Here is a 22,500-nt window from a genome sequence, read left to right as displayed (position 1 = left end):
AGAACCTCCTCCTCTCCTGAAGCAGCTCTTTGTGGATGTGGAACAGCTCCCGTCTGCAACGCACAGACGCACATTCAACCCAACGTCAGCGGTGTACAACATTCTACCCCGTCAGTGTTTGTCAAAACGGGGGGGGAAGTTTACGGTACTTTCAGGGATTACTGTGGTACTTGTTTGTTCCTCACATCTTTTGAGGTGGTACACTAGTGAAACACGTTTTGAGGACCGCTGCCCCCTTTGACCCTGGTAGCTTTAGAATGGGAAGTAGGGACGTTACAAAGTTGAAGATGTGCACGCCACATCATATGCCGATGGGTTTGTATGATGCGAGTGGGCCGAGGGTTATGGGAATTAGAATATCTCCAGGAGACTGTGTACATCGCAGAGTATCAACTTGTGTATCTCATTTGAACCCTATCTCGAAAACACTGTAATCTGAGGTCTTATGTTGACCCTATAACACCCGCTACCAGTTTGGCCTGGTTTTCCTCGGCGCAAAAGGGTAATGCATGCCATTTTTTCGACGCCTTTATATAAAGTGCCTTATTTACCACAGTGAGCTAGCCCTTGCTGGCTCACTGGGAATTGAACCCCTTAACCTTACAATAGGATAGGACGTCATATTTTAATACAGAAGGCTTAATAGGCATAAATCAACACAAACAATGCAAGCCGCATAGTATATCACATGATGTGTATAGTGCAAAAAAAAATATCTCTACAAAACAATGTGTTGAGTCTTACAGGAACTAAAGGGGTGATGGAACGAGGGATTTCAGGGCGGAGTGGAAACGCAGCAATGGCTTGGAGGGATGGAAGAGGTGGCGGGAATGACCTTAAGGATTTAACTGATCAGTGCTTTTCCATTGTAAAGATCCCCACTATCACCACCATCATAAGCAACAGAATGGTCCGGATCTGACACGACAAACAGGTTGAGGGAACCGTTTTTGAGGGAATCGATGCATCAAGACCGTGCTCATCAGACTGAACCCTTATCATCCCAGAATGCTAAAAACACATGTCGAAGCATTTCATCCCATTTATATGAGTGAGCGCCGCTAGCCAACGAGCCTCCTTTGACGCCCAGGATTCAAAGGTAAGGCGTCAGACTGGCCGTCTGCTAACCAATTAAGTGGAAAACCAGACATGAAAATTCCTATCTACTGGGGCAATGAGATTATTTTTTACCAGGAGAAAAATAGCCATAATGTGACTGCTCATTAGCCAGAGAGAGAGAGAGAGAGAGAGAGAGAGAGAGAGAGAGAGAGAGAGAGAGAGGAGAGAGAGAGAGAGAGAGAGAGAGAGAGAGGAGAGAGAGAGAGAGAGAGAGAGAGAGAGAGAGAGAGAGAGAGAGAATGGGGAGAGAGGGAGCTAAGAAAAAAGAAAGAGAGGGAGAGAGAGAGATATGAATGCAAGATATGGCCATTAGCTTGTTTACAACAAAGGATCTTCTAAATGAGCTTTTGCATTGTTTGTGTCTTTGTGCTCTAGTCGAGTGTGCATAACAAGGCCGGTTCAGCAATAAAAATACACATCTCTAAACACAATGGTAAAGGATAATTGACAAAGTAGTCAGAATTCCATTGCGTCCATTGATGCATGGGTGGAAGACAGGTTTTTGGAACGCAGGAAGCACAGTGGAACCGTGTCGAGATGACTGCTGACCCATGAAGGCAATAGTCATGGTGACAAGTGGAAGACAGAAGCAGTGGCATATGCTCCTCTCAGAGTTGAAGCCATGCATGTCTAAGTCCACATGGCTGGAGAAGGGAAACTGCCAACAGTCTGAACCGTGGGTCTTAGTGCCCATCGCACACCAGAGAATAACGTCCACGGTTGTAGAGGACGAAGGGACGCGTTCATGGGGAGAAAAAGTAGAGCTTTCCTCCTGACCTTCTCTGCAGAGGAGGACATACCAGGTGTGTGTGCTCCTGTCAGGGAGATACACAAGAAAAAAGCTGAAACCTAATTATGCCTTTTCCCTTGGCATACTCAGGACATTTGCATTAACTGTGACTGACGTGGATTGAAAGACCTGATGCTGATATGGGCTGCATTGCTTTTTTGTGCGCGTGTGTGTTTGCGTGTGTGCATTCGTGTAGTTTGCATGTGTGTGCAGTTTGTGTGTGTAGTGTGTGCGTGCGTTTGCGGGCATACATGTGCATGTGGGTGGCATGTGACTTTGATTGATTCACTCTGGCTGGTGCGGGCAGACACAGAACGGCTTCCCCCTGTGCCTCAGAGTTTAATCAACACCGTGGACCAAGCGCCGCCACGTCGCTGCTTTATTCAACCCCCGCCATTTCTATGCATCACTATTGATTCTTTGTGTGCACAAGCTCTCACATACTAACCTGGGTTGTGTGTGTGTGTGTGTGTGTGTGTGTGTGTGTGTGTGTGTGTGTGTGTGTGTGTGTGTGTGTGTGTGTGTGTGTGTGTGTGTGTGTGCGTTTTTGCTTTCTTCCATATGTGTATGAAGGCCAAAATGGTCAATAATACGTCTCAGTGCAGATGTTTCTAATTAAAGAAAAATCTATGATAAATGCGCCGTTTTAGTGGTTAAAGAAAGCTGTCTTCTAGGCTGCTTTGCCTCAACTCTACAATGGTGTAAAAGACAGCGTTTTGGAAAGCTTTATTAACGCTATTTAAGAAATTTAGTAGGACATTTTTGATAGCGGTCAAATTAGCTCCTCCTCTTGATTCTCGCAGCCAGTGATTATGAACTAATTGGACAGAAAATGGGCTATTGAACATGTTATTTAATGCGCTATTCAATGCGTTAAAAGCGTTGACCAAAACGCTGTTTTTTACGCCGGCATAACACAACAGTGTTAAAGACGGTATTATTAAACCTTAAACGCTGTATCTTACGTGGATTTTAGTGAACAAACGTCTCCAAGATGTGTAGTTTTGACCCTTCTGGCACTCCATTCTACATAAGTGCGTGCGTGTGCGTGGGCGCATGCCCATCTGAGTGGGTGTGTTGTGGATCGAATTACGTGTATGTGTGAAGCTGAAGGAAATAATAACAATGGCAATGACAAAGGGAAGAAAAATGACAGAGCATAGAGCAGCGTTCATCATCTCTCCACATGAGGGACATCAGAAGCCCCAACAGGGCAATCCCAATGAGACGAGATGGAACGAGGATGAGTGCCCTAGTTCGATTTCTAATCCACATCGGGTGGCTGATCCCTGTTCGGCTGATCGGCATGTTTTTTTTGGTATCTTCAAAACACACAAGCACACACCCAAATGAAGACACACCGGCACACACGAAGATGCAAACAAAACAAAAACAGAGAGCGATGATGCGAGAGAGAGAGCGAGAGTGAGTGAGACGGACAGTGTGCGGGCTGAGATACACTAACCACTAAACAACACTAGCCAACAGTATTTATTAATGGCAGCAGACATGATGCTACACAGAGATTAGCAAAAGCTTGCAGTGAACATTGACTGGGCCAGTCAAGGATGGGGCCATTAGGTAATGTGGAAAGGAGTCATAGGCTAATATGATAATTATGGATTGAAAAATGGCCATGTCTAATATGTATAATCCCCCTGTTTGTGTGGCCGCAAATGAGTGTGTGTGTGTGTGTGTGTGTGTGTGTGTGCGTGTGTGTGTGTATGTGTGTGTGTGTCTGTGTGTGTTTGTGTCTCTGTGTGACTTTGTATATCTAATAGATGTAAAAGGGCTTTTGTTACAAGTTAGATGTTTTTGTGTACGTGTGCGTGTGAGTCTGTGTGCCACTGTGTGTGGTTATAGGTGTGAGTCTGTGTGCCACTGTTTGTGTTTATATGCGTTAGTCTGTGTGCCACTGTATGTGTTTATGTGTATAAGTGTACAAGTGTGTGTATGTGTGTTTTTGTGTGCGTGTGTTTGTTGGGGGGGGGGGGGGGGGGGGGGGAGTAGCTAAGAATCCATCTGTCCGTCTGCAGCATTTGATCTCCGGCAGAGGGGAAAGTCGTAGGGAAGGCTTAGCACCTAATGAGCCCGTGGCTGTGAATAGCACAGCGAGGCTCCACTCCTCTCCAGTGTACATCCAGAGTTAGAGAGCCATATGGGTACAGGAAGGCGGCGGCGGTGGCGGCGGCGTCTCGGGACAGCGGGAACAGAGCCGCAATGTGACACATGAGAGGGGAGAGAGAGAGAGGGAGCTGCTTCCGTCATCCGAGTTATCAAAGTGCGGCTCGAGATCACGGCCGGGGAGACGAGCAGGGGTATACTCCTCAGAGCCAGCTTGTCTGAATGGTCTTCCTGGTGTCACGTGGTGTCCACATGGCCCCGTTTAGCCGCGTACCGTTGTAATGAAGCTCTCTCGGACGGAGCAAGGAGGAAGACATGCCGGAAGATGGAAGCCACAAGACAGTGCTACGGAATGGAGCTTATTCCACTCATTATGGAGCGAATTAAATAGTGTCCTGTATGACGCGAGTGCTATACACCAAATCCGATGCCATGGATATGAACAAAGCCTGAAGCCTATACGTACTTTAAGACAGGATTTCAAAAAGAACTTCCTGCTTATTAAACTCTGGACCAACTCCAAACTAACATGGAGCCGTGACAACCCCGTTCAAAGCCTGTTGGCGCGCTGCCCGCGAGCCTGCACTGAAGGCCCCGTGAGGATAAGCATCCCCTATTTGTTGTGGCAAACAGCTAAGCGCTACGCAGAATCCATCACTGATTCGAAAATGTGCTGCTTTTCCATGGTAACATACTGCATCAGCTCACACCAGTACTTATTATTATCCAGCCACTTTAGTTATCTCTATTTTAGTCATTTGGGTTCATACCACAGCCTTGTTGATACTTAATCCTGATTGGCCGATACTGATCCCAAGACCGTGTGTTCTTTTTCAACAAACGAACACCTCTGCCTTCGACAGGTCGGAAACGAGGAGCTACCAACCCAATATTAAAAACTACGGGCAAAAACACAATCAACCTGACGTTGCCTTGACAATGCAAAACAATATGCTCCAAGCGACAATAACACTGAAGATGAGAGTAAATAATATCTTATTGTTGGTAACTGGTCTAAGCGGAATAGACCACTCCGGTGTCTCCCGTTATTGGAAGATAACTGTTTTATTCATAACGTGTGGCGCTACAAACGCAAAGCATTAAATGAAGAATATAAAAAATAAAAAGCCACGATTCATTAGGAATCATATGGCATAATCTCATCCCCCCCTGGTACAAAGTGACGTGCGTTCTTTGTTCACGTCTCCTAGCGCGGTCGTTTTGCGTTATGCTTTGTGTGCGATGTGGATGAAATGTGTTTGTCTGTAAAAGGGATGCATTATACAGCAAGGGAGCGCGATCATGTAATCTCCCCTGAGCATCTGCCACGAGCAGCCCAGAGATAAGATCATTCCCTTCAAGTTTAATAATGAAATAATTGCAGAATGAAAAGCCCTCCCGGAATACAAGTGCATAATGCGGGCTCATTGGTTAATTGTTGAGGCGACTGGGGACCGGGTGAAGGCTTCGGAAGGTTAAGCAGCAGCAAAGGCCTCTGCTACTGGGCATAACCCTAAAACATGAGCAATGGCACTGGTTTGTATGGGAATTCAGATCAGCCACAAGATGTTTGTCTTCCCTTTCAGGATTCCAGAGGTGCGTTCAGAATCGGCAAACATAGGCGAACGTTCGCAGTGACTTTAAACAATAAGATTTGAAAGATTTTTAGACAACGTTCTAAACGTTAGTTTTAAACTGTAAACCAACTGTAAACAAACAAATGGCGACCAGAAAGGCCTTTGTAATAGCCGCGGCCTACGTGATAATTGACGAGTTTACAGAAGAAGGTCTAGAAGTTTTCGATCTCGTAGAAAGTACACTGCCGACAAGGAATTCGGACGATTCAAGAATAGAGGGCTACGTCACCGAAGTTGTGCCCACTTACTGCGATGTTACGGTCAGATCACATTTTAGGATGCACAACACATCAGTTGAAGTAAGGGTGAAGATAGGCTATACGAAACAATTTATCTACTGCTTTATGTGTAGGACAGGAATGAATGTTCATCTCCAGCTGGGAGCACGTCTCTTGCAGTCCGTGAACCATGTATGCCTGTGGAGAACTACCTCTTCAGACAGTTTGGTGGGCCGTCCACGACTCGTTTAACCCTGGCTCTGTGCTCCGCTGAACTGCCAGTCTCACAAGTCTGTCCCACACGGCTGTTGCAAATGTCTGTCCCACAGGCTTGTCCCACCACTTCCAAATCAATGTTTTATCCTTTTTTTCATTTTCCTGTCACGCCAACACTTATACTGTCAAGCCGTCACACCCCCTTTTTACACCTGCCAGGCCGCCATTGTAAGTCATAATTAGTTCTTAACAACTTGCCTGGTTGAATAAGTAAAAACTGCAGAATATTCCCCTTTTTCTTGTGCATTCACAGCCTCTGATTATCTCTGTGTGATGCATTCATTTTTTACCTCCCTATCCGTCGTCCAGTGCAAACGTTGTGGGACACAGCCCGCTACTTGAATGATGACACATAATGCGCACGTTATTACTGACATAATGGCATGAGAAACACATTGATACAAGGATGTGACAAAGGATGATTCCCTCCCTCCAGTCACAGAACTCTCTCTCTCTCTCTGCCCCCTCTCTGTGGAACTCATTACCATATCATATCAAAATGCCCCCACACTGTCATCAATTAAAAAAGACGAATAAAAAAAAAAGACGAATGTCAGAAACCAGCTTGCTTGAAGATTGCATAAAAATAAGGCAATTTAGAGTGATTTTGAGTGAGAAAGGACCTCTGTCTCATCAACGTTTATTCATTCAGGTGGGTTGTTACCCCGCGGCAAGATGGCGGCATTGTTGACGCATACTTAGAAGCCGAATGCGATGTCTAGTGAGTACAGTGTATATCTATGCGAGTCTTAGCCATTAGCCTTACTCAAACCCTCACCTGAGGTCCTTGGCGTTGGAGGCCAGCCGGCTCTGGATGCTCTTCTCCCGGCTCAGGTTGCGCATGTCCAGCTTCAGCAGGCGGATGTCCTCCAGCCGCTGGCTGTACTGGAAGTCCGTCTTGGCGAGGAGGCAGTCCTTGGTCTTGAGCTCAAGGTGGAGCAGCCGTAGCTGGTCGTTGCGGCACAGCATCTGTGAGCCGAGGATCTCCAGCTCGCTGTATACCTGGGGGGGGGGGGGGGGTGGGGTGGGGGGGGAGATGTCAGTGGCTCATGTCTGGTAAGGGTGCTCTAAAAAAATGTTGGCCCTTTTTTCATTTAATAATACTTATTTTTATCCCGGTAAGGCTCGGTATTCAACCCGTCACTGGGAGGCATGGGAGCATTTAACCCATTACTGCCAGCACTGGGAGCATTTAACCCATGACTGGCAGTACTGGGAGCATTAAACCCATCACTAGTAGTACTGGGAGCGTTTAACCTATCACTGGCAACACTGGGAGCAGTGGGCAGCCACAGTGCAGTGCCCAGGGACCAACTCCAGGGCGAAATATTAAACCTAACAAGGACGTCTTCTTGGTGTGGGAGGAAACCAACATGAGCACGGGGAGAAAATATAAACTCCAAACGGAAAGGGATAAGGATGCTAGTTTCATGTGTGGATGCTGTCTCATCACCAGGGAAAGGGTAGAAATTAACCTTTTAGACCCTTGGTTCAGATAAGATGCAGTAAACAGTAAAGACAGAGAGAGTAACAAACTAAAAAAGTTCAAGAGTTTAAAGTAAACAAATTGTCGAGGTCGTCTACAGAGTCTTACCCATGGAAACCAAATAAGTTATTATAAGTGCATATCTTTTCTTTTGACCTCTCAAAGCTGAATTTGGCTTGCAACCTTTTTCATAACTAACTTTAATAATCACATATTTTGCTTGACACCCTTGTCTAATGAAAGATAGGCCATTTGGTTGAATGAGGCGCTGAAGTGTCTTACAGCACTCTGAGTCGATGCATTTATAGTACACTGGCTCTCATTGGGATTCAAATGCATTAGCCTCCCCAAACTCTCACAGTTTGCTGCCCTTTTTCTCTCTCTCTGTCCTGCTCTCACTCTCTCTCGCTATCTTCTATATATCTGCATGTGTAATTTGCAGTATGTCTTGGAGTGTTCAGCCATCTCTCTCGCTGGTTGGTCAAGAGTCGTTGAGCCCTAATAAACAGATTGAGCACTAAGCAGGCTGAGAAGGGAAAGCCTCATAAACACAATTATGTTTATCGCCATCAAAAAAAAAATCACACTTTCATTGGCTTATGTCCCATCCTCTAGCCCAGCGATAAAAGCCCACAGACACACACGGTTACGCCGGTTATGCGGATGCACAACCGCATGCGCACTCACACACACACACACACACACACAAAAAGACAGTGTGTGTGTGTGTGTGTGTGTGTGTGTGTGTGTGTGTGTGTGTGTGTGTGTGTGTGTGTGTGATCTTGTGTCGGTTCCTCTTGTGTTAAGAGGAACCGACACATTCAAACCCAAAGACACACGCACCAAGGCCTGCACACACACACACACACACACACACACACACACACACACACACACACACACACACACACACACACACACACACACACACACACACACACACACACACACACACACACACACACACACACACACATCAATCCCCCATTAATTGACATATTAAGGCAACTTGACCCCCCCCCCAGCCCTCTGCCTCTATCCCACCCTTTGGGCTTATCAACTTGTTATCAACCCCACCTTCACCTGCCGACGGCAGCGCTGTGCATATCAAACGCGGTCGGGACAGGGGGGTGTTGAGGTTCGCTGCCTCTTTTCGGACAGCTGCCTCTTCCTTGGCTCGGGGTGGCGGGTCGCTAAAAGGCTCCGGGGCTTCAGAGAGGAGACGGTGGCTCTGTGTTTAATGAGCTTGGAGCGCGCCCAGACTGCTCTCTTTCATCCTCCCCACAGCGATCAGGACAGCCAGTTAGCTCACTGAAGCAAGGAAAGGCCTCTTTCACAACACCCCCCCCCCCCCCCCCCCCTCCCCCCCTGCGCCTCCTCCCTGATTTTCTGGTTCTCCCACTCTCACTCATCCTTACCCTCCTCTCTCTCTTTCTTTGTCTGTCCACACTTTTGACCTTCCCTTTCTTAGCACCCCTTCTCCCCCATTGACCTGACTCTTTACCTGGTCCAGGTTCTCCGTCTAGACCTGGTCCAGGTTCTCTCTCTTTACCTGGTCCAGGTTCTCTGTCTAGACCTGGTCCAGGTTCTCTCTCTTTACCTGGTCCAGGTTCTCTGTCTAGACCTGGTCCAGGTTCTCTCTCTTTACCTGGTCCAGGTTCTCTCTCTTTAACTGGTCCAGGTTCTCTGTCTAGACCTGGTCCAGGTTCTCTCTCTTTAACTGGTCCAGGTTCTCTCTCTTTACCTGGTCCAGGTTCTCTGTCTAGACCTGGTCCAGGTTCTCTCTCTTTACCTGGTCCAGGTTCTCTGTCTAGACCTGGTCCAGGTTCTCTGTCTAGACCTGGTCCAGGTTCTCTCTCTTTAACTGGTCCAGGTTCTCTCTCTTTAACTGGTCCAGGTTCTCTGTCTAGACCTGGTCCAGGTTCTCTCTCTTTAACTGGTCCAGGTTCTCTCTCTTTAACTGGTCCAGGTTCTCTGTCTAGACCTGGTCCAGGTTCTCTCTCTTTAACTGGTCCAGGTTCTCTCTCTTTAACTGGTCCAGGTTCTCTGTCTAGACCTGGTCCAGGTTCTCTCTCTTTAACTGGTCCAGGTTCTCTGTCTAGACCTGGTCCAGGTTCTCTCTCTTTAACTGGTCCAGGTTCTCTCTCTTTAACTGGTCCAGGCTCTCTCTCTCCCTCCCTCCCTCCCTCCCTCCCTCCCGCCACTATCCTCGGGCCGGGTCGGGCCAGGCCTTTGATCTAGTGTTTTTTTATTTTTGTTATCATTGCTTTATTGGCCTAATCTGAGGAGAAATCTATGCCATAAACAGAAATATTATAGGCCTTTATTACACAGGTCTTCTCAATGCCATGGAACGCTCTGTTCACTTGCATGGGTAGTAGTCCGGTAACTTGTCAACCCCAGCGTATTCGGTTGCTAAGCGACGTCAACGTCTTTGGCAGACTATAAGCTGATCAACACTACGAATGCTGGTAACGAATAAATTGTAAAAAGGCACGCCATGTGAAGTTATTTTTTCGTTTTGGCAAGTAGTTCCCGATAACAACCGGCGTTCTATACATTATCCCTATATATTTAGCAGAGTAGGCCTAGTAACAAATGTGTACAAAGTTACTGTATTAAAAAAAGGTTGGGTTGAAATCGGGCTCGGGCTCATAATTACACTTAATGGGTCGGGTCGGGCAGGGCTCGGACAGAACGGGCACGGGCCGGGTCGGGCCGGGTCGGGCTTGATTTTCTGGGACCGATCTAAGCCCTACTCCCCTTTACCTGGTCCAGCTCTCTCTTCCCTCTCTCCCCTCCCTTTTCTCCCCCCTCCCCCCTCCCCCCTTTACCTGGTCCAGGTTCTCTCTCTCCCCTCCCTTATCTCCCCCCTCCCCCCTTTACCTGGTCCAGCTCTTTCTTCTGTCGCGCTGCCTCAGCGTCAGCCTCGGCTATGGTCCTCTGCAGCTGCCGCTCCTCTGCCTTCTGGCCGTCAATGCGCTGCCTTGTCTCCTCCGCCTGCTGCTTCATTAGCTGCAGTTTCGCCTGGAGCAGGTTGTTATAGAGGGAGAGAGAGAGACACGGAGGCAGAGTCAACACAAACACACACACACACACACACACACACACACACTCACATAAGCCCGGACCCATATGTATAGGTGTACACTGCCTGCACATTTGTTTGTTGTTCCAAAACAATGTCATGCATGGACTGGATTTGCCCCGAGGTTGTCGTAGAGGAAACTTTTGGACTACATCACAGCCCAAGTTGGTGAACACAGGGGGGGAGTGGGGGGAAACCATGTGTCCGCTCTGTCGGACAAGGGACTACCCAGGATCCTAAGTGTCTGGGCAGCCGAGCTGAGGGCGCCAGTGAGAGGTCATGAGGTAAGTTCAGGTTGAGGGATAAAGGCGTGAATTGAATCATGAAACATGGATTTTTAATTTAATTGAATTTTTAATTTTTTAGTGTTTCACATGATGATCTCCTTGCACAGGTACAACACTCGGTTCCGCTGATCAAGGTCGGGGAACGAAGGGGTTTATTTCTCATCAGTGCCCCTGCTAAGGTGTTTGTAGGACAGGCCGTTTCCCCCAGAATGTGCCTTTTTGCGAGCATGTTTGCCGCTGAGCACGCCGGAGATGTTTGTGATGTCGCCATCACAACATAATTAGATACGTACCGGTGTACAACAATCCCTCGTACAAATAACAGAGGCTGCGTGCTTCTTCCACCGCTAATTACCTCACGTCTCAGACTAAAGACGCTCCGACCGGAGGAGGGTTCGGTGGAAGAATTAATGAAGGGGCTGAGGACATCTATCTTATTCCGTTGCAGCGGTGACATTCAAATCCGGGAGCTCCATCTTCTCGTCTCGCACACAAATAGCGGCGGGCAAAGAATAGCAGACACACATTACTTCACTGGTCAATGAGGACGCCTTTGGGGCTGGGGATGTTTATAATTCAAACAGTTAAGAGAGCCTCGCCGGTGTGATGGACAATGCAAAAACACGAATCTGTCGGATCTGAAATGCATGTCCCTTCTGCATCCACTCAAACGACACCCTCGCCGGGTGGATGCGGCCTGTGCGAGTTTAATTTGCGTCCTGGAGGTTGGGGGGGGGGGGGTTGTGGGGGGGGAGAGACGGGAGTCGCCGCCAACCGTGACTCATGCGATGTGAAAACGTGGCCGTAAACTGTCCTGATTCGTATCAAACACGGCTAAATTAATATCAACAGTGCCGCTCCACGCCTTGGGGGGGCGTGGTGCGGGCCGACCGCTGACTGAAGGGCCTAATGAGATTCTGGGAGGAAGAGCCAAATAAGAAATAGATTTCGCGGGAGCCCACCGCTGCGACCGTTGTTGGGCTGGTTAATCATCTCACTCAGAAGGGGGGAAAAAAATACACAATAAATCCTACGCTTTGATCACCATGAGGCTAATGAACATAGCAATATCCTCTGCCCCCGTCCCTGTAGTGGTGCACTGTGGAGGAACAGGCTTCGATAAAATATGCAATGAAAGCGCACTTATCCCAGCCATGTCGATATTAGACCTTATGTATTTAAAACTAATATCCAACGATAATATGCCATGAAAGGGTTGGTTAATGAGGCTTCAAATTGTGTTAATGACGAATTGGGCCACACATAACCAAGCACACTGCTACATAAACACAAGCTACCTAGCTTAACATAAGCTCACGTCTGCGCCTCCTTGGAGGGGGGAGGAGGGGTGTAGTGTGGTGGGGGGGGGGGGGGGGGGGCATTATATGAATGTATGAATGGCTTATCGCTTTACAGGGAGGGGGGGATGTGAATCTCCACATGGAATAACTGACTTAGCCAGAGGAGTGAAATGTTTGGCCACAACTAGCAAATCTGGAAACATCTAGATGGTGACCCCCTTTGACAAGGGACAGGGGGGGATGGGGGTCGCACGAGCAGAACAAGATGGCGCTGCTGTTGCTGTTGTTGTTGGTGTGATATTCAGGCAGAATTTCTGACCCGTCTACAGAGAGAATTATTGACTTTGTGTCACGGGGGTGCGCCACATGGATAATTGCAGGACAGTGTGGAGACCAAGGGGCAGTTGACAAGATCAGCGCCCTGACACCTCACAAATTGGCAGGGAGGTCCGAACAGATGCCACGGGATTTTATTTTGAGGAGGTGGGTGGTCTATTATGCGTTTCCCCATCGACTAGTTATGTAGTGCCAGGGTTAAAAAAAAAAAAAGAGGAGGGCTGAAGTTACAGATAAAAAATAATATGATCCATCAAATCACTGAAGGCACTTATGAAGAGGACTGCTGTGCTTGTAAAGAGGAAATAAAATACTGCGATTAAATGTGTTAAAAAAAAGCATTTGTATGCTTTTTTGTGTCACGCACATTGTTTACCGCTTTTATGTATGGTGCTGATTATATAAAAACACCATGAGTATCAATTAGTTGTGACCGCCTTAAATGCGTTGCACAAAATAATAGGTTTCAAAGCTCAAAGGGAGAAAATAACAAAATGTGCCAGTCGGTAATTGCAGAAAATACCTATTTTCGTTGCGTAAGTAGGTGCACACACACCCATTAGTTACTGCGTTTGTCTGTCACGAGAAGGGGGATAGACAGCAGCCCCTTTCACACATGCAGTGTCACCCTGCAAAGTTCTGGAAGATTTCCTGTATGTGTGAATGGGAACAGGGATCGATAATCAGGGAGGGAGAGTGAGAGTGTGAGAGAGAGACAAAGAGATTTTAGGGTAAGATTTAGTTCCAGGATTTTAGGGTAAGGTAGTAATTCTAGGGTTTCCTATCAGGGTCAGGTTTAGGGTTTGGCTTTTGGTTTGGGGGTTTGGAAGAAGTTCTAGGGTTTCATATCAAGGTCAGGTTTAAAGGTACGGCCACACCAAACGCGTTACCCGCGTACCACGCGTATAAAATCTGCAATTTTTCCATAGGGAAGCATTGGTTTACGCGCGTATGAGGTGCGTACACGCGTATCATGCGTACCAAGCAACATTTTACTCGCGTTAGGGGCGTATGAGGCATGTATATATACGCGCGTACATATACGCGCGTACATATACGCGCGTACATATACGCGCGTACGCGAGGAGTTCAAAAAATTGAACTTTTTACGCTCATACGCGTGATACTTAGCCGCAATAGCCAATCAGCGTGGAGCTTGACCCGACGTCACTGGCAGAGAGTAGTGACCCTTGCACAGAAGCATACGGCCGACATCTTTCTTTATTCTGGGTGGAAATAGTAACATAGTTACGCCATTAAATGCGTTTATGGAAACATTTTTAGCGAGAAATGTGCATTTTACTTTCATAATGTTCACTCGGTGAATGTGAAGGATGTTTGGTTTGATAGTTATGACGAAGAGTGAATGCTCCGTTCACTTGCATGGACAGAGTCTCTGGTTGCTCAGCAACCTCAACGTCTTGGCGGACTATTTCTCTGCCGATCAACACTACGAATGCTGGAAACACACCAGACACACCATGTGAAGTTATTTAACCCGATTATTGTTATTTATATCCGAGATTATTTAATCTAACCCGATTCAAGCTCTATCATGCACCCAGACACGGCGGCGTTTGGGTTTCCTTCCTCGGACTCCTAAATCCAGCGCAGCCACAGGCGCGTAGCTGCGTATGTAGGACCATTTTTGACACAAAATGGTCAAGCAACATTTTAGCTGCGTTACGCGCGTACATGGCACGCGGGATACGCTTTTGGTGTGCCCGCACCTTAAGGGTTTGGTGGTAGGGTTAGTGTTTCCTCTCAGGGTCAGTACCAATTCAAAGTCTTTCAGAGTCTTTCTGTTCACAGAAGATCATGGTGAAGTTCAAACCGGCAGCTCTTGGGGCAGGATGTGAGTCAAATGTCCAAAGTCATGGTTTGAAATCATCAAGGTAAAAACGGCTTCTTATCACTACTCAAGGCTAATCATTTCAAGGCATAAAAGAAGAAATAACAGTCATGAAATGAGAACGAGAGGAGAATCATAAGGAATGTCAACAGAACTAAGGAAATCACAAAAGATATATATATATATATATATATATATATATATATATATATATATATATATATATATATATATATATATATATATATATATATATATATATATATATATATATATATATATATATATATATATATATATATATATATATATATATATATATATATATATATATATATATGAAGTACAGTAGATGGGGAATGCAGAGAGACATAGGTAGTGTGGGTGTATAAATGTATATGTAAACGTATAAATATTTCAGCTGCCGGTTGAGAAATCGTGTAGCTAGTAGATATTCTTCGCCCGCTGTGCAAGGTATTCATTTTACCCGGTAATTCATATGACCGGGAACTCCGCAATAGGGAGTGATTGTAAACTTACCCTCAATTACCATTATAAATATTATCATTATTTAGAAGAACCACTTGACTAAATGTGTGCCATTTATATTGGGACAAACCTCTCCAAGAGAAGACGGAATTCTTTTTTTTTCTTACATTTCTTATTTCAAATATAATTTTCCAACCCAACGCACTCACTTTTTTTATTGCCCATTATAAAGAGCTGTACAAAAGTTAATTCAGTGTCTGCACTCCCTCTGAATACCTCCACCTATAATGTGAATTATTTCCTTTCGTCTCAGCATGCCTTTTGAACTTGTCATCCAAAACGTCCGACTGCGATGGCTGGAAATTAAGGCCATCTTTCTGCCTGGATGGCAGATACTGTTCGTCTCGTTTGACTTTTCATGCTTCCCGAACACTCATTATAGGAGAAATTTGAATTGGATTTTTAGAAAGGGCATATTGTGTTTGAAAGGTATGGTGAAGGATAGCTCACGGCTGGCAAGAAAAAAAGAGCCTGTCCCGATTTTGATTGTCTCCACTTCCTGTCTTTAAGGACCCCCACCTCCCGCTTTGAGCACTCTCCTCTCGGCAAGCAACGCCGATAACGACGTGGGGGTGACCGGGTGTTCCAATCAGCGGCTAACAGGGATGGAGGCGAGGGAGGCCGGGTTGCCTGCGGCGAGACCCCGCCGTTGATGGCGGTAACTGTGCTCTTCCAGGGCCTCTTGGCGTGTGCAGGCGAGAGCAGGGGACACCCGCCACGCGGGGTCCTTCCCTGAAGCATGCTGGGCGGCAGGCCCAGAGTCGAGCCTGGACCTTGAGTGCAGCTCAAGGGCTCACAGGGGTGCAGGGGTGGCGGGGGAGATTGTATGGTGAAGCACGGGAGCCCCACTCACACTCTCTGTCCTTTGAGAGCCCTGACATTACTGCTTAAGGACAGAAGGAGTACTGTAGGCCCCTCTAGGCAGAGAATTGATATTAATCCTGACATGGTCTCCTCCAGCAAGGGTGCTTGTGAGTCTGTGTTGTAAGAGGAAGGGCTGGGGGAGAATATGAACCATATATGAACTGTGCCATGAGTCTATTTGAGGCCGGATGTTCATTTGGAGTCTCAGTTAAACATCCTGCCTTGAGGGCATCTGCACGTTTTGTAATGATGAACTATTGCTTGCATTTGCATTTGTTTATTTTTTTCCCCTGCAAAGCAACTCGTAATGCTAAATAGGAGATGACACGCCGATAGTATAAAAATTATCTCTGGAACATTGAAGAGTATTTAAAAGATTCACTTCATTAACAGAAAAAGTATTTCCTGGATATCTAATAGTGCAGTCTGTAAACGAGTCTGTGGTTGGCAGTGGTTAATAGTTTCGGCAGACGAGTGCGGTACACTGTGTCACCAGAAATAGACCCCTAACAGTTGGACTACACCAAACCCTTCAGACATGCAATGAAAGAAAAAAAAGGCAACAGATCGGACACATGGTGTTCTTCTGATTGATCGAGCAACAAAATGGTGGTGCTTCAGAAAAACACACATTTTGGTTGAGTAGGCTGATGCCTACAAACCCAGTCCTGGCTTTCATGTGGGAGCATAGTACAGATCCTTTTTTGGCTTTTATATTTTACGATAAAAAGTGTCACTAGGGTAACTACGAAAAAGCGTTGTGGAAAGCATTTCATCAGTACGAGTCTGACAATACTCTTTCACCCTATTCTAATAACAATTAATACGATGGAAAAAACATCATTATCACATTAAACCGGATTCTTCCTACAGACGCTAGTTGTTTCATCCAACGACACAAAAACAAAAAAAACGCACTCCAATAGTCTTCCAGGAGGCATTCGTCAAACCTTACCCACTTGATGATCAGGGTATAGGGAGGATAATCTCATCTACAGGTTGTCCCAAGAGAGAAACAGAGGATGCATGTCAGGTGTCCGATATGTTTTGGACCGGCCTGAAACACACCCTGGATAGGGCATGATGCCAGACCTTGAGGGGGTCTCCTGGAGTCTTTCTGACCGCCGAAACTATGTGCTCGCTTAACATTTTCCCTAGAAGAACGCGGCGGCACGCTTGTGATTCTGCGATGGCTGCCTTATGATGGATGAAGGTATAAATCGTCATTTATTGAAGAAAGACCTCGTCCTGAGACAGTGACTGGGGCTTTACAAGATCCCCATCCGATTCATCAAATCAAGGTAGTGCATGTGCTTCTGTTTATTGTAATACGGATAATCCTTCCAAAAAGACCTTTTGACACACCATTATGCACAAACACACACATACTGTGCACACAATGCTATTCCATTGGCTGTAAACACACCCGGTCCAGCCCAGGATTATTCATCTAGCCATGAAGAGAGTCTCTCTCTCTCTCTCTCTCTCTCTCTCTCTCTCTCTCTCTCTCTCTCTCTCTCTCTCTCTCTCTCTCTCTCTCTCTCTCTCTCTCTCTCTCTCTCTCTCTCTCTCTCTCTCTCTCTCTCTCTCTCTCTCTCTCTCTCTCTCTCTCTCTCTCTCTCTCTCTCTCTCCCTCCCTCCCTCTCCCTCTCTCTCCCCCTCTCTCCCTCTCTCCCTCTCCCCCTCTCTCTCCCCCTCTCTCTCCCCTCTCTCTCTCTCTCTCTCCTCCCTCCCTTCCGGTGCTCCCCACTACAACCATCTGCTGGGATCCCTAACCTGGACATCCCTGTGGCATCTCTGCCACATAACCGGGAATGCACCCAGACACCTTGCAGTTTGGCTGCTTTACTGGTTTTGCTGCCCCCAACCCCTTATCCCCGTCTATTTACCCCGTTTGATTGAGCACACGTTTAGATAACAAATGAAAGACACAAATAAATAAATAAATGTTTCCCAGGGAGGTAGATGATTCATTTTGTGAACGAGAGCCTTGATAAAGTGTTCTGGAATGGAGCAAGGCTGCGAAAAGGTACTTCAAACGTCCTTGCCATCAGTCAGAATCCGACTCACAATTTTATTCCCATCTACGTCGACAATAGCAGCACTGCAGCAGCGAAAGGTTCTTATTCCACAAACATCTGCCCAACATTGCTTGAGAAAAAGAGATAGAAGTGAGCAGCCATGTCGAAAAGACGTTCCCACTCAGCATGTACACAGTGTCCCATCCGGACAATAGTTCAATGTACAGCCAATGAAAATGGTTCATCTTGATTGGGACCAAAACCTGTAAAGGATGCATCATGGGTCAGTCCATGAGTCAGTCCCAGTCATGAGTGAGTCATGAGTCAGTCCCAGTCATGAGTCAGTCCCAGTCATGAGTGAGTCATGAGTCAGGCCCAGTCATGAGTGAGTCATGAGTCAGCCCCAGTCATGGATCAGTCCTAGTCATGAGTCAGTCCCAGTGATGAATCAGCCCCAGTCATGAGTCAGTTCCAGTCATGAGTGAGTCATGAGTCAGGCCCAGTCCATGAGTCAGTCCCATTCATGGGTCAGTCCCAGTCATGAGACAGCCCCAGTCATGGGTCAGTCCCAGTCCATGAGTCAGTCCCATTCATGGGTCAGTCCCAGTCATGAGACAGCCCCAGTCATGGGTCAGTCCCAGTCATGAGTCAGCCCCAGTCATGGGTCAGCCCCAGTAAGTGGGTCAGCCCCAGTAGGTGGGTCAGTCCCAGTCATGAGTCAGTCCCAGTCATGAGTCAGCCCCAGTCATGAGTCAGCCCCAGTCATGGGTCAGCCCCAGTCATGGGTCAGCCCCAGTAAGTGGGTCAGGCCCAGTCATGGGTACATGCCCTACCTTGAGCCCCTCGTTGTCCCTCTCCACGCGCAGGGCGTCCTGGTGCTCCCGGGACATGGTGGCCTCCTTGCCGCTGATTTCCTCCTTCAGCTGCTCGATCTCCAGGCTCTTGAACTTCAGCTTCCTCTTCAGCTCTGCGATCTCATCCTGGCAAACAGGCCAGCGGAAGGGACGAGAGAAATAGGTGTAAAAACATAGATATAATGTAATAAATTGACATGTCATATATATAGCAATATAATGTAATACAACTATGTATCCATCTATATGTAGCGATATAATGTAATAAAATGACAATCCATATATACGGCAATATAATGTAAGACAATTGTGTATCCATCTATACGTAGCGATATAATGTAATAAAATGACATGTCATATATATAGCAATATAATGTAATACAACTGTGTATCCATCTATACGTAGCGATATAATGTGATACAATTGTATGTCATATATATAGAAATATAATGTAATGCAACTGTGTATCTATTTATAATTAGCGATATAATGTAATAAAACGATATGTCATATATATAGCAGTATAATGTAATATAACGATATGTCTTCTATACCAGTATATATATATATCTTTTGATACATAGATAGATAAAATATGCAATGCAAGGGTTCATAAAACAGAAATATGTATAAGAAGAGTTTAAGAATCTGACTCAAAAGAAAGAAAGAAAGAAGGAGAGACAGAGAGAAAGTACAAAACTTGGCACAAGAAAGACAAAAAAAACAAGAAAGAAAGAGAAACTGAAAGAGAAAAACAGAAACAAACAAACCAACAAACAAAAACAGAAAGAAGGAAAAACTTGAAGAAACAAAGCAACAAACAAAGAAACAAAGATAGAAACAAAGAAACAAAGATAGAATCAAAGAAACAAAGAAAGAAAAGAGAGAAACTCCGAAAGGAAGAAAGAAAGTTTAGAGGGGGAGTGGACCTGAGGACTCTCAGGTCACTACAGGAAATGACAGCCCAGGTCCAGAACCAGTTAAAACCCGGGCCAGGCGCTCTTTGTCGGTCCGCCTGCTCGTGCCAAACTGAAGTTAGAGTCTCAGCTCTCATTTGAAACTACCAAAGAACAGGACATAAGAGGGCGATGACAGAAAGATGAAACAAAGCAGGCTCTGGGAAAAAGGGCTCTTTGATATGCACTGGATTGAAGCCCTAGCCTGTGATGTGATATTTTGTGACAGAAACCCGTGGACAGTCACTTTCGTTCTTTGTTTTTTTTTGTGCTTTTCGCTGTAGCTGGATGGCGCCGCGCATTAATGATGCCAACCTTCATCGAGTTGGCAGCCACGATTTAGAGTTAAACACCCCTTTAATGGGGATCAAATGGAATTATCTTAAACCAACAAACATCAGGGCGCAGAGCTAATGAGCTCACTGGCGTGTGACAGACGGCCGGCTACAAAACGGCCTCTTTGTTTTGCAGGGCTTTAAAGCCCACCTCTTCCACACTGGCATGCGTGCCCAATGGGATTGTTCATGGTCGAGAGGGACAGATATAGAGGGATAAAGAGTGAGAGCGAGGGAGAGCTCAGTCAATCAATCAATCAACGGGCCATTTGACTAAATGATTAGACAGTCTCTCTCTCGTGACACAAACACGCACACACACACACACACACACACACACACACACACACACACACACACACACACACACACACACACACACACACACACACACACACACACACACACACACACACACACACACAGAGCGCAGGGAGCAGGGAGCAGAGGCAGAGGGCACGGTGATGACAAGCCTCCTACCTGGGCCTCGACGAGGTTCTTGCTGTAGAGGTTCCTCTCGGCTACCACCTTCTCGTACAGGGTGTGGAGGCTGGCCAGTCGCTGCTCCGTGTCACAGGTCTTCTTCTTGTACTCGGCGATCTCCGTCTCGTTGACTTTGAGGTCGTCCGTGTGCTGCTGGACCTGTGGACGTGAACACAGGCCGTGGGACATGTCGGGGGCGACGGAGATGTTTTGGCGAACACAGGGCGGCGGCGGCAGCTCACTAAAGGCTTTGTTGGAGTACGAGTTGAAACCGATGCCAGGTCGCTGCATTTTTGTGAGTTGTAGTTTATTCAATGTCCGTGTCAAAAAAAACCATGCCGGTTCTCCATGTCGCAATGTTGTGCTGCTGGAGAGTTCTAAGGCGTATCTTAACGGCTGGATTCGCAGCCAAACACCCTTTGAGATCAATCTTTCCAATTGATGTACAAGACTTGCGGTTCGATGAACGATGAGAATCATCTGCCTCTCTGAGAGCCGGGCCCCGGAGAAAGAGAAGTCTTTCTGCAACAACACACACAGGCAAAACTTCTTCTGAAAACTTGTGCCATCAAGATATAGTCTATTAATGAGAGGAGCAATCATAACAGTCAGACTACAATGGGAACCACATGCAGCTTGTGTGCATTATAGTCTGTGATAGGATTCCGAGGGTGATTATCTCCAGTGATGACACATTACCCACTGTGACTGTTGTTGGAAGCTGCCGCCTGAGTGGGTGAATCAGACGCTATGCCTAGCTGATAAACAGTGGGTGAGCGACAAGGCTAAAGGATTAAGGAAACAACAAGCTAACCCTTGAAGAAACTCAATTGAGAACACATTCGGAATCTCCTACGATGAGCTGTCCTGTCCTGCACTTTCAAATAAAAGTTCTGCCACCGAGATGAGAAATTACACTCAGGTGGAGCGTTGAATGGCACGATAAATCATGACTTGAATCTACAAATTACATTTGGATTCAATTACTTCAGTATCTAGGCAACAGGTTGTCATCAATACTCATAGAGAATATAATGAACTTGGTGGAGGGTGACCGGTGGCAAAACATATGCACAATTAAAAAATAAAAGCTTGCCTGGCTATGCTAAACGGAAATGCTACCGTTTTAGCTGAGTGGCCTTCTGTAGCCACACCTCAAGATTGATTTATCGAGCTCCGTTTTGTGCACCGGGAGCTGATTTTAATAGGGGAATGGGGGAAATGTTCATGAATATGGAAGTTACTTTAGTAATTCAAAAACAAGTAGGACGCCTCCAAAAGCAACGCGGCATTCAGTGGCGCTATATGACAGCAGTCAGTGCCACCCCAATGCGCCACAAAGAGGCACTCAAAGAAGCAAACATGCTCCTTTCCCTCGACCTGGTCAAAGCGCGTCCGTTCTAACCGCCAACATTGTAATTAGTTCGGTCAAAAGTTCACGTCCGGAAACAACAAACAAGCGCACGTTTCTTTTGAGGTGCTAATAAAATGTTATCTCAAACAAAAGGCAGGGGAAAGGCTGGCACCGTGACGCACGGTGACTCACCCGGATGAGAGGGAGGGAAAAACAACACGGGGAGAAGGAACGAGACGCGCCGCGGTGGCATTATATCAAAGTGAGAGTCGGCCGTGGAGCCGAGCTCCTACTTCTGATGGCACACCTGGTGAACTTCCAGCCGTGAAATGGAATTCCCTACAAAGGGCAGATTGAGTCGAACTGCTGGATGGGAGGATGACTACATTAGGCTGGGGTATAAATAGGCGCTTCTTTGTTTGCGTCTTTTGTACTGCCTTTAAAAAGGTACATTCTGAAGCTCCTCCACAGCGACGGCAGCAGCAGGGCGAGCTTGAAAACAAAAGTAAACCCGCCGCTGTTTTTCTTCCCGGTGGCTCCCGCTGACACCACTCTATAAAGTGGAGCAC

At 46.6% G+C, this 22,500-nt stretch overlaps 1 protein-coding gene across 1 annotated transcript in view; it reads right to left on the bottom strand.

Moving 5' to 3' along the window:
* Positions 1-22,500, bottom strand: part of cfap58 (cilia and flagella associated protein 58) — a 57,911-nt gene that overhangs the window by 30,966 nt on the left and 4,445 nt on the right. The window contains 5 exon segments of the mRNA XM_060047393.1: positions 1-53; positions 6,943-7,166; positions 10,537-10,677; positions 18,782-18,928; positions 20,575-20,818. The exon segment at positions 1-53 is cut by the window's left edge and continues 59 nt beyond it. Coding sequence (XP_059903376.1) covers positions 1-53; positions 6,943-7,166; positions 10,537-10,677; positions 18,782-18,928; positions 20,575-20,818 — 809 coding nt within the window.

Source organism: Gadus macrocephalus, chromosome 3 (assembly GCF_031168955.1).
Source record: "Gadus macrocephalus chromosome 3, ASM3116895v1".
NCBI classification, from domain to species: domain Eukaryota; kingdom Metazoa; phylum Chordata; class Actinopteri; order Gadiformes; family Gadidae; genus Gadus; species Gadus macrocephalus.
Note: the sequence above shows the minus strand (reverse complement) of the source record. Positions and strands in the feature narration are given on the sequence as shown.